This window comes from Salmo salar, chromosome ssa16 (assembly GCF_905237065.1).
Source record: "Salmo salar chromosome ssa16, Ssal_v3.1, whole genome shotgun sequence".
NCBI classification, from domain to species: Eukaryota; Metazoa; Chordata; class Actinopteri; order Salmoniformes; family Salmonidae; genus Salmo; species Salmo salar.
Genome location: NC_059457.1, coordinates 83,575,034 through 83,588,379, shown reverse-complemented (window position 1 = coordinate 83,588,379; position 13,346 = coordinate 83,575,034). Strand labels below are relative to the sequence as shown.

The 13,346-nt window shown below is 44.8% G+C and overlaps 1 protein-coding gene across 1 annotated transcript in view; it reads right to left on the bottom strand.

The window, feature by feature from the left end:
• The window catches only part of LOC106592442 (DNA annealing helicase and endonuclease ZRANB3), a 99,283-nt gene that overhangs the window by 71,467 nt on the left and 14,470 nt on the right, over nt 1–13,346 (bottom strand). Inside the window, exons 6-10 of the mRNA XM_045696729.1 lie at nt 11,869–12,100; nt 11,105–11,190; nt 10,665–10,836; nt 3,523–3,657; nt 1,699–1,818 (exon numbers count right to left, since the gene is read on the bottom strand). Of these exons, the coding sequence (XP_045552685.1) occupies nt 1,699–1,818; nt 3,523–3,657; nt 10,665–10,836; nt 11,105–11,190; nt 11,869–12,100 (745 nt within the window). The remainder of the gene's footprint in view (nt 1–1,698; nt 1,819–3,522; nt 3,658–10,664; nt 10,837–11,104; nt 11,191–11,868; nt 12,101–13,346) is intronic.

Here is a 13,346-nt window from a genome sequence, read left to right as displayed (position 1 = left end):
AGATGTGCAGAAGGTGAATGTGCAAGTAGAGATACTGGGGTGGAAAGGAGCAAGATAAATAAATAAATAAATACAGAATGGGGATGAGGTAGATAGATGGGCTGTTTACAGATGGGCTATGTACAGGTGCAGTGATCTGTTAGCTGCTCTGACAGCTGGTGCTTAAAGCTAGTGAGGGAGTGCAGTTCTGTCACACAACACAATGCCAGAGATGTCTCAAGTTGAGAGAGCGTGCAATTGGCATGCTGACTGCAGGAACGTCCACCAGAGCTGTTGCCAGATCATTTTATGTTCATTTCTCTACCATAACCCACCTCCAATGTCATTTTAGAGAATTTGGCAATAGGTCCAACAACTGCAGACCACGTGTATGGCGTCATATTCGCGGGCAGTTTGCTGATGTCAATGTTGTGAATGGTACGGGCAGGCATAAACTACGGACAACGAACACAATTGAATTTTAGCGATGTCAATTTGAATGCACAGAGATACCGTGACGACCATGGCCCATTGTCGTGCCATTCATCTGCCGCCATCAGCTCATGTTTCAGCATGATAATGCACAGCCCCATGTCGCAAGGATCTGGACATAATTCATGGAATCTGAAATTGTCCCAGTTCTTCTACGTACAAAAGCTGAAGAACATACCCACATCCAGGTACTTTCTGCAGGTGCTGGAGTTGTAGACAAACTCATGGAAAACAGAGAGGAAAACGCTGCACACTGCTGCTCATGCTCCCAGGTGATATTTGTTTATAACAACATTTTGACCCTTAGGTCTTCATCAGGCATCCATATCCCAGTTCTTCCATGGCCTGCATACTCACCAGACATGTCACCCATTGAGCATGTTTGGGATGCTCTGGATCGACGTGTACGGCAGCGTGTTCCAGTTCCTGCCAATATCCAGAAACTTCGCACAGCCATTGACGAGGAGCAGAACAACATTCCTCAGGCCATAATCAACACCCTGATCAACTCTATGCGAAGGAGATGTGTCGTGCTGCATGAGGCAAATGGTGGTCACATCACATACCGATTGTTTTTTCTGATCCACGCCCCTCCTTTTTTTTTTTTTTTTAAAGGCATCTGTGACCAACAGATTCCTATCTGTATTCCCAGTCATGTGAAATCCATAGATGCATTTCTTTCAATTACTGTTTTCTTTATATGAACTGTAACTCAGTAAAATCTTTGAAATTGTTGCATATTGCTTTATATTTTTGTTCAGATTAGTTATTTTGTTAGATACTTTTCCCTATTAGCTGAAATCTTATTTTCTTCAAAGCCCTTTGCTAGCAAACATGTTTCACTATGAAACAAAAAAGAATACTGCACTCTGAACCACAAAACTTTGCTAGATTCATGAAAGTGTTGTTGGACAAAGCAAGACAAGTGAACTTCAAAGTGGGATGTAGTTTTAGTGGGATTTGCAGCTGTTGTTGGTAAGTAATGAATCTGCTAGCTTCTAGAGTAACTTCCTCAACCTGTAAGTGTTTTAGGATTTGAAGACAGGTATGGAATCAACTCCACAATAGTTTGACAGGTCTGAGAAAGTACCTGAGGGCACATCTGTGTGCTGTGTCAGGGAGAGGGAGAGAGATGGCCCCTTAATGGTGAATTTGTGACAGAAGGGGCTGCTGAACAGTGGGAGAGGTGTGCGTGTCCATTAGTTGTGATGAGTGAACAACAGTTACCTTGGCTTCGATGACAGCCTCGGTACATGCCTGTAGCATGGTCAGGTGATGAGCGAACACCAGGAACTTTAACTTCTCAGTCTCCAGCAGCATCTTTATGTAGTCTTTCACCGCTCCGGCCTATAGGAGGAGACCACAGAGGGGCCAATAGAAATGCAATAACAACATATTACAATACATCTCTATGCAAAGGCCATACAGGGGAAATCAACCAATGGAAGGAAGGGAATGAATCATGAATTGCTATGAGACACATACTCAAGACTTCACATATATTTGTCATGAAGGACCACTTATACGACCCCCCCCCAATCGACAGTCTTGTCCTGCTGTCCACATGCCACACACCTCCTGGACTTCAGACCTCTGTCACCAGTCTCTCACCAGTCTCTCCTCGCTCACCTAGAGAGATGGACTGTTAATTATGAGAAGGCCTTTCCTCTCAGAGGGGGATAATGAAAGTAGGTCTAAGCAGGTCTAGCTAGAAGCCCCCTCCTCCATCTGCTAATGGGAACTTCTCATTACTGGGTTGCTTTTAACTCTGCAGAAGTTTAATTAGTGCAACACAAACTTCCTGTCCACTGAAGCAGTGATATGTTATCTCTCTTTAAAGTCCATCATCAGAGGCAGCAGGGTCTCTGGGTAATTGGGAGCATCTGCTGCTGCTGGTAGACGGGGTAAAAATAAAAACCCTGTCCCCCTCCACACTGCCAAACTCGGTCCCAAAATGACACCCTATTCCCTATGTAGTGCACTACTTTTGACCAGGGCCCAATGAGCTCTGGTCAAAAGTAGTGCACCATGTAGGGAATAGGGTGCACTTTGGGATGCATCCATGGTCCACTCGCCAGGCATTCACATACGCTTCAGAAGTGACATGAGATGTGTGTGTGTGTATCCACTCACCTCCCCAAAAAGTTATTTTCTGTCAGTGTGTGTAGCAGCAGCCAACCAAAAGGGATGGGCGAGGAAATGAGACAGGAGGATGACACGTCTACAGCGACGCAACGGTGAACTTTAATCAAGCGGAGGAGGAGGAAGGGAAACCGAGAGAAAAAAACAATCAGCAAACAAGACGGAGCGAAACAAGCCAACCGGTGAGGAAGGATTCCTCCGCTGATTACGTTCAGCAGGCTGAGGCTGTCTGAGGCTTTGTTAACCTTGGTGCAGGGTCCTTATTACAGAGGAGCCTGGGTCATGTTCAGTTAGACACCAAACAAAAGTAAAACTGTCCAAAACAGAGCGAAACAGGGGGAGGTACTATCTGTGCTTGTTTTCTGTTGACTGTTGAAAAACGTTTGTATCCTGCGTACCAAGCCAGCTTCCTTCACTTAAAGTCACCTGGAAGTTAACGGCTGACATTCTTGCCTGGTGGTGTTACCATGGCAACCCCATTAGAATTAACACCTTGGAAAGGTTCTGCTATATTTGGGTTCGGTCTGCTGTGCGAAAAGGTTTACTTTAGAAAAAACAGAGGAATTGAAAGGCCACAGTTATAGCTGTCCAGAGTTATGATGGCCAGCCAGAATGCTTTCACTAAGGGGTGGCAGACCTTCACTCTGTTCCCATGGCGATGCGCTCTGAGTAATGTGAAGCATAATAACCTATGGGAGGGAGGGCCTTGCACCTAAGAAGAAAAAAACATGCTTTTCACCTTTTGACACCGCCCTTCAACAAACAATCTCTCTAGAGAGAGAGAGCGAGAGAGTGCGAGAGAAAGAGAGAGCGAGAGAAAGAGAGAGAAAGAGAGACCCTTTTCTAGAACGGTGCAGAAGTGCTGGGCCAGGAGGGGGTTAGGTGCCTGTGTGTGTATATACACTGTACCTTAGCGATGGCGGTCTGTTTGTACATGCGTGTCACGAGCCCCATGACTTCAGTGAAGGGGTTGTCTGTGGCAGAGACCCCCGAACCCATCGTCCTCATCAGGCGCTCCCACTCCTCCAAGCTGCCGCTCGCTTCCTGCACACACACACACACACACACACACACACACACACACACGTGTCAAAAGGCCTGTCTGTTTCCTTCTCTTCCCCCTCTTCTCTGTTTGCAGCTCTAAGGGCAGAACATGCTGCTGTGGATGGTAGCCTACTTCTCCTCCTTCAGGTGGAGAGAAAGGAGGGAGAAAAGAAGACAATTCCCAAAGACGCTGCTCCTCTCCTCTCCTCTCCTCTCCCTCTCCTCTCCCTCTCCTCTCCTCTCCTCTCCTCTCCTCTCCTCTCCTCACGTCAGTAGTGCCTAGGTAGGTCACATGGGCTAGCCCAATTATAGCTGGATTGTGACAAGGGGATGTTGAAGATGGAGAACACACTGGCCCAATACAATAAATCACACACACAGTCTGCTCTCAAGGTGAAACACAATGAGGATTTAGGGGAGTTACTGTACAACGGCAGTATGAAGGAGTATTTAGGGGAGTTACTCTACAACGGCAGTATGAAGGAGTATTTAGGGGAGTTACTCTACAACGGCAGTATGAAGGAGTATTTAGGGGAGTTACTGTACAACGGCAGTATGAAGGAGTATTTAGGGGAGTTACTGTACAACGGCAGTATGAAGGAGTATTTAGGGGAGTTACTCTACAACGGCAGTATGAAGGAGTATTTCGGGGAGTTACTGTACAACGGCAGTATGAAGGAGTATTTAGGGGAGTTACTGTACAACGGCAGTATGAAGGAGTATTTAGGGGAGTTACTGTACAACGGCAGTATGAAGGAGTATTTCGGGGAGTTACTGTACAACGGCAGTATGAAGGAGTATTTAGGGGAGTTACTGTAGAAAGGCAGCATGAAGGAGTATTTAGGGGAGTTACTGTACAACGGCAGTATGAAGGAGTATTTAAGGGAGTTACTGTACAACGGCAGTATGAAGGAGTATTTAGGGGAGTTACTGTACAACGGCAGCATGAAGGAGTATTTAGGGGAGTTACTGTACAACGGCAGTATGAAGGAGTATTTAGGGGAGTTACTGTACAACGGCAGTATGAAGGAGTATTTAGGGGAGTTACTGTACAACGGCAGTATGAAGGAGTATTTAGGGGAGTTACTGTACAACGGCAGCATGAAGGAGTATTTAGGGGAGTTACTGTACAACGGCAGTATGAAGGAGTATTTAGGGGAGTTACTGTACAACGGCAGCATGAAGGAGTATTTAGGGAGATAGGGGTATTACTGTAGAAAGGCAGTAGGAAGGAGTATTTAAGGGAGTTAGGGGTATTACTGTTGAAAGGCAGTAGGAAGGAGTATTTAAGGGAGTTAGGGGTATTACTGTAGAAAGGCAGTAGGAAGGAGTATTTAAGGGAGTTAGGGGTATTACTATAGAAAGGCAGTATGAAGGAGTATTTAAGGGAGTTAGGGGTATTACTATAGAATGGCAGTATGAAGGAGTATTTAAGGGAGTTAGGGGTATTACTGTAGAAAGGCAGTAGGAAGCAGCTCTGAGAGGACAACAGATACACCAGACAGATACATCTGAATTATACATATCTGAGGCACCTTTATTTAACCAGGTAGGCCAGTTGAGAACAAGTTCTCATTTACAACTAAGACACAGTCACATACATGTCCCCTTAACTTTGGTATGTAAATACAAAGACATATATTATGATATTTAGACACACAGGGCATTTGGAAAGTATTCAGACCCCTGGACTTTTTCCACATTGTTACATTACAGCCTTATTCTCAAATTAATTAAATTGTTATTTTTCTCCTTCAATCTACACACAATACCCCATAATGACAAAGCAAAAACAGTTTTTTAGAAATGTTTGCTAATTTATAAAAAATAGAAAACTGAAATATCACATTTACATAAGTATTCAGACCCTTTACCCAGTACTTTGTTGAAACACCTTTTGCAACGATTACAGTCTTGAGTCTTCTTGGGTATGACGCTACAAGCTTGTCACACCTGTATTTGGGGAGTTTCTCCCATTCTTCTCTGCAGATCCTCTCAAGCTCTGTCAGGTTGGATGTGGAGTGTCGCTGCACAGCTATTTTCAGGTCTCTTCAGAGATGTTCGATCAGGTTCAAGTCCGGGCTCTGGCTGGGCCACTCAAGGACATTCAGAGACTTGTCCTGAAGCCACTCCTGTGTTGTCTTGGCTGTGTGCTTAGGGTCGTTGTCCTGTTGGAAGGTGAACCGTCGCCCCAGTCTGAGGACTTTGCACCGTTCATCTTTCCCTCGATCCTGACTAGTCTCCTAGTCCCTGCGCTGAAAAGCATCCCCACAGCATGATGCTGCCACCACCATGCTTCACCGTAGGGATGGTGCCATGTTTCCTCCAGACTTGACACTTGGCATTCAGGCCAAAGATTCCATCTTGGCTTCATCAGACCAGAGAATCTGGCCACTCTACCATAAAGGCTTGATTGGTGGAGTGCTGCAGAGATGGTTGTCCTTCTGGAAGGTTCTTCCATCTCCACAGAGGAACTCTAGAGCTCTGTCAGAGTGACTATCAGGTTCTTGGTCACCTCCCTAACCAAGGCCCTTCCCCAGATCTGTGCCTCGACACAATCCTGTCTCGGAGCTCTATGGACAATTCCTGTGCCTCTGATATACACTGTCAACTGTGGGACCTTATATAGACAGGTGTGTGCCTTTCCAAATCATGTCCAAACAATTGAATTTACCACAGAGGGACTCCAATCAAGTTGTAGAAACATCTCAAGGATGATCAATGGAAACAGGATGCAGCTGAGCCTCATAGCAAACAGTCATTATGGGGTATTGTGTGTAGATTGCTGAGGATTAAAAAAAAAGTAATCGATTTTAGAATAAGGCTGTAACGTAACAAAATGTGGAAAAAGTCAAGGGGTCTGAATACTTTCTGAATGCACTGTAGATAAACCCCATACATGCATATATTCATTATTTCATTCACACTGACTGCATACATACAGTCCATTAATTAGCCAGCCAGTGGAGAGCGTAGGCTGAGGAGTGTGTGTGTGTGTTGACAGCATGTGATTTTGGAGTGCAGCAGCAGGTGAGGTCTCTTTGTACTGAGAGAGAGAGAGAGAGAGAGAGAGAGAGAGAGAGAGAGAGAGAGAGAGAGATCAGAGTGAGATCAGAGAGATGACAGAGAGAGATCAGAGTGAGATCAGAGAGATGACAGAGAGATATCAGAGAGATGACAGAGAGAGATGACAGAAAGAGTTCAGAGTGAGATCAGAGAGATGACAGAGAGACGACAGAAAGAGATCAGAGTGAGATCAGAGAGATGACAGAGAGAGATCAGAGAGATGACAGAGATGACAGAAAGAGAGCAGAGTGAGATCAGAGAGATGACAGAGAGAGATGACAGAGAGAGATGACAGAGAGAGATGACAGAGAGAGATGACAGAGAGAGATGACAGAGAGAGATGACAGAAAGAGATCAGAGTGAGATCAGAGTGAGATCAGAGTGAGATCAGAGAGATGACAGAGAGAGATCAGAGAGAGAGAAAAGAGGGAATGTGCTGGCCATGCATTCCGTTGGCTGACGGAGGTAACAGAGGATGAGAGGGAACAGAGGATGAGTTCTACCTCATTACTTCAGCCTTACACAGCAGCACAGAGAGGAGCGTAGCGGAGGACAGAGGGCACAGAGTTTAGAGCTCACAGAGTAGTTTACACACTAGACTAGAGAGCTCACAGAGGCTAATTAAGAGATTATGCGTAGCAGAGTATAGAGTACACAGAGTTTAGAGCTCACAAGGTAGAGCTATAGAGCTTACAGGGTATAGAGCTCACAGAGTTTACACACTAGACTAGAGAGCTAGTTCAGAGATTATGGAGTTCACACAGAGTTTATACAGCTCAGAGTATAGAGCTCACAGGATATAGAGATCAGAGTTTAGAGCTCACACGGTATCGAGTTCTAGAGCTCACAGAGTATAGAGCTCACACGATATAGAACTCACCAGGTATAGAGCTCACAGGGTACAGAGGTACAGTGCCTTGCGAAAGTATTCGGCCCCCTTGAACTTTTCGACCTTTTGCCACATTTCAGGCTTCAAACATAAAGATATAAAACTGTATTTTTTTGTGAAGAATAAACAACAAGTGGGACACAATCATGAAGTGGAACGAAATTTATTGGATATTTCAAACTTTTTTAACAAATAAAAAACTGAAAAATTGGGCAAGCTAAATTATTCAGCCCCTTTACTTTCAGTGCAGCAAACTCTCTCCAGAAGTTCAGTGAGGATCTTTGAATGATCCAATGTTGACCTAAATGACTAATGATGATAAATAGAATCCACCTGTGTGTAATCAAGTCTCCGTATAAATGCACCTGCTCTGTGATAGTCTCAGAGGTCCGTTTAAAGCGCAGAGAGCATCATGAAGAACAAGGAACACACCAGGCAGGTCCGAGATACTGTTGTGGAGAAGTTTAAAGCCGGATTTGGATACAAAAAGATTTCCCAAGCTTTAAACATCCCAAGGAGCACTGTGCAAGCGATAATATTGAAATGGAAGGAGTATCAGACCACTGCAAATCTACGAAGACCCGGCCGTCCCTCTAAACTTTCAGCTCATACAAGGAGAAGACTGATCAGAGATGCAACCAAGAGGCCTATGATCACTCTGGATGAACTGCAGAGATCTACAGCTGAGGTGGGAGACTCTGTCCATAGGACAACAATCAGTCGTATACTGCACAAATCTGGCCTTTATGGAAGAGTGGCAAGAGAAAAGCCATTTCTTAAAGATATCCATAAAAAGTGTCGTTTAAAGTTTGCCACTAGCCACCTGGGAGACACACCAAACATGTGGAAGAAGGTGCTCTGGTCAGATGAAACCAAAATCGAACTTTTTGGCAACAATGCAAAACGTTATGTTTGGCGTAAAGGCAACACAGCTCATCACCCTGAACACACCATCCCCACTGTCAAACATGGTGGTGGCAGCATCATGGTTTGGGCCTGCTTTTCTTCCGCAGGGGCAGGGAAGATGGTTAAAATTGATGGGAAGATGGATGGAGCCAAATACAGGACCATTCTGGAAGAAAATCTGATGGAGTCTGCAAAAGACCTGAGACTGAGACAGAGATTTGTCTTCCAACAAGACAATGATCCAAAACATAAAGCAAAATCTACAATGGAATGGTTCACAAATAAACATATCCAGGTGTTAGAATGGCCAAGTCAAAGTCCAGACCTGAATCCAATCGAGAATCTGTGGAAAGAACTGAAAACTGCTGTTCACAAACGCTCTCCATCCAACCTCACTGAGCTCGAGCTGTTTTGCAAGGACGAATGGGCAAAAATTTCAGTCTCTCGATGTGCAAAACTGATAGAGACATACCCCAAGCGACTTACAGCTGTAATCGCAGCAAAAGGTGGCGCTACAAAGTATTAACTTAAGGGGGCTGAATAATTTTGCACGGCCAATTTTTCAGTTTTCTATTTGTTAAAAAAGTTTGAAATATCCAATAAATTTCGTTCCACTTCATAATTGTGTCCTACTTGTTGTTGATTCTTCACAAAAAATTACAGTTTTATATCTTTATGTTTGAAGCCTGAAATGTGGCAAAAGGTCGAAAAGTTCAAGGGGGCCAAATACTTTCGCAAGGCACTGTATATGTGATGGGGCCACAGTGTCTCCTGACCCCTCCTGTCTCAGCCTCCAGTATTTATACTGCAGTAGTTTATGTGTCGGGGGGCTAGGGTCAGTCTGTTATATCTGGAGTATTTCTCCTGTCTTATCCGGTGTCCTGTGTGAATTTAAGTATGCCCTCTCTAATACTCTCTCTCTCGGAGGAGGACCTGAGCCCTAGGACAATGCCTCAGGACTACCTGGCCTGATGACTCCTTGCTGTCCCCAGGCCACCTGGCCGTGCTGCTGCTCCAGTTTCAACTGTTCTGCCTGCGGCTATGGAACCCTGACCTGTTCACCGGACGTGCTACCTGTCCCAGACCTGCTGTTTTCAACTCTCTAGAGACAGCAGGAGCGGTAGAGATACTCTCAATGATCGGCTATGAAAAGCCAACTGACATTACTCCTGAGGTGCTGACCTGTTGCACCCTCGACAACTACTGTGATTATTATTATTTGACCATGCTGGTCATTTATGAACATTTGAACATCTTGGCAATGTTCTGTTATAATCTCCACCCGGCACAGCCAGAAGAGGACTGGCCACCCCTCATAGCCTGGTTCCTCTCTAGGTTTCTTCCTAGTTTTTCCTAGCCACCGTGCTTCTACACCTGCATTGCTTGCTGTTTGGGGTTTTAGGCTGGGTTTCTGTACAGCACTGAGATATCAGCTGATGTAAGAAGGGCTTTATAAATACATTTTATTTGAGGTATAGAGCTCACAGGGTAGAGAGCTCACAGGGTAGAGAGCCGAGTATACTGTCCACAGAGCTCATCGTGGATAAAACTGTAGCTCAGTTGGTAGAGCATGGTGTTTGCAACACCAGGGTTGTGGGTTCGATTCCCACGGGGGGCCAGCACAGAAAAAAAAAAAATGTATGAGTTGTATGAAATGTATGCATTCACTACTGTAAGTCGCTCTGGATAAGAGCGTCTGCTAAATGACTCAAATGTAAAAATGTAAATAAAAGAGCCCACAAAATACAGATATGATGGAAATATAGCTCAATGAAATAGAAATGACCTGGCTAATGTTTGAATATTAATTCAGTTTTATAGAACAGACAGCTAGTGCTGATCAGAATGAAAGGCTACTTTACTTATGAACAGAAAAGGGCAAGACTGAAATAAAAACCATATGGCAATGGGAGATAAAATGATAATTAGTGTAAATTGGATACTATTGCCGAGCAACAGGATGGGAGAGCAAGAGAGGGAGGGTGGGGAAGTGTGAGAGAGAGAGATATGATAATGATGGGATATTTTCAGAATATTTAGCACCCCGTCTCCCCTCTGCCTAGAGGGGTCCGTCCGTCCGTCCAGCCGTTTGTCAGCGTGTGTGTGTGTTTCGGTCTGTCTTCCTGTCTGTCTGTCCGTCCGTTACCTTGGCAGCGTCTTTGGGCAGGTCGAAGGGGATCCGCTGGCGTATTTTGGGGGGTAGCTGGGGGAGGACGTGGACCTTCAGCCTCCGGATCATGATCTCACTGAGACGCTGGTGGAGATCCTCCAGATGAGAGGCACCACGACAGTCCCACTGTCTCCTGTTACCACAGAACCTGGGAGGGACAGACAATAACAGTCCCACTGTCTCCTGTTACCACAGAACCTGGGAGGGACAGACAATAACAGTCCCACTGTCTCCTGTTACCACAGAACCTGGGAGGGACAGACACCAGGGTTTGGGTCAGTGTGTCTGTCTGCTGCAGTGTCATTATGCCCAGTATGTACACACTGCTGTTTGTCATTTTGGGAGGAAAGTGGGAGATGTAACATTTTCACCATGTCAATATTACTGTGTCTTTGTATGTGTGCGTAGGGCGTTACCTGTAGTGGGCGTTACAGTATTGTTTGGCGTAGTCACTCCACGTTCCAAACATCCTAGGATAGAGAGCCTCTATCTGCATAAAGAGCTGTGGAAACATAATAAATGGAATATATATATATATATATATACATACATAAATAAGAGAGAGAGAGAGAGAGAGAGAGAGAGAGAGAGAGAGAGAGGTGTGGCAGATGTGTTCTTCCCCCTCCATTCTAACCATCATCACTCTTCAAGGCACTAAACGGAACATTTCTGCCATGATGATAATAATGGACAATTATTCAAATGGAGCTTTTCAGGCAGCAACCATGTGAATAAGTACAGTCAGTGTGAATGTCCTCATCAAAGCCCTGCAGCGGCACAGTGGAGCCAAGAATACTCTGCTGTTCAACAGGGGAGTGAAAGCTTTGCTGTAGTGAACAATAGTAACGTGTGGGTGGAAGGAAGGGAGGGATGCTGCTTCTCTGGCACGGGCTCTGTGGTGTGTGTGTCATTTTAAAGTTAGAAATACTACAGAAAGAACAGAGCTGCAATGGCTTCCAGACCCTTTAAATCCCAGACCATCTGTATTTAACCAGCCCTTCATGCTTCCTCTAGGTACAGACAGGTTCAATACCTATCTGTGTCTGTGAAATACTGAAGGCAGACAAAAGGAATGTATAGGATCCCAGCAGGCCAAGCTGGTTGAAATGTCAGAATAGAACAGAAATGTGTGATCGGGGGATGGCGTGTTCAGATGTTTGGACCTTCGGGGGTACCGTACCTCCTCTGGCCGTCCCAGGGCCGGGGTGCCCGTCAGTAGGATGGCCCGCTTGGCGTTCTGGATGAGTGGTACCAGTATCTTAGACCTGGCTGCGTTCCTGGACTTGAGGTAGTGGGATTCATCCACCACCACCACATTAAACCTCTGTCTGGTCAGAGCCTCCACCAGGGGGCATACTTCTGTGGTGAGCAGCCCGTAACCCAACACTGTTACCTTACTGCTACTGATCCCCCTATATAACAGACACAGAGGGTTATAATGTGTTATAATGGGTCTTTGGTGTATGGGTTATAGTGTGTTATAATGGGTCTGTGGTGAGCAGCCCGTAACCCAACACTGTTACCTTACTGCTACTGATCCCCCTAAAGTGGTTGTTCCACTGGATATTATAGGTGAATGCACCAATTTGTAAGTCGCTCTGGATAAGAGCGTCTGCTAAATGACTAAAATGTAATGTAAAATAACAGACACAAAGGGTTATAATGTGTTATAGTGTGTTATAATGGGTCTGTGGTGAGCAGCCCGTAACCCAACACTGTTACCTTACTGCTACTGATCCCCCTATATAACAGACACAAAGGGTTATAATGTGTTATAGTGTGTTATAATGCTTCTGTGGTGAGCAGCCCGTAACCCAACACTGTTACCTTACTGCTACTGGTCCCCCTATATTATCAGACAGAGGGTTATAATGTGTTATAGTGTGTTATAATGCTTCTGTGGTGAGCAGCCCGTAACCCAACACTGTTACCTTACTGCTACTGATCCCCCTATATAACAGACACAGAGGGTTATAATGTGTTATAGTGTGTTATAATGCTTCTGTGGTGAGCAGCCCGTAACCCAACACTGTTACCTTATTGCTACTGATTCCCCTATATAACAGACACAGAGGGTTATAATGTGTTATGTATGGGTTATAGTGTGTTATAATGGGTCTTTGGTGAGCAGCCCGTAACCCAACACTGTTACCGTACTGCCTCTGTAGAGTGGACAGAGACACCGATGATCAATAATCTCTAACAATGTTACCGTACTGCCTCTGTAGAGTGGACAGACACACCGATGATCAATAATCTCTAACAGTGTTACCGTACTGCCTCTGTAGAGTGGACAGACACACCGATGATCAATAATCTCTAACAGTGAAAACATTGACTGCTGCTGTGCTGATACTGTCAACTTGAACTAAATTGATTGAGAAAATAGACATTCATTTAGCAGGAATGAAAATATACATTTTCACATTTACAATTTTAAACTGCAGGTTAACGTTTATTGTCATGAGTCTTGTCCAGGAGGCAGAACTGAAAGATCTCCCTTAGATAGACCAGCTGCAAAGTCAACATGTACTATGTTGTAAAAATCATGAAAACAAAAATTAGCTTTTTGGTCTTAATTGAAGGTTATAGTTAGACATTAGGGTTAGCAGTGTGGTTAAGGTTAGGGTTAGACATTAGGGTTAGCAGTGTGGTTAG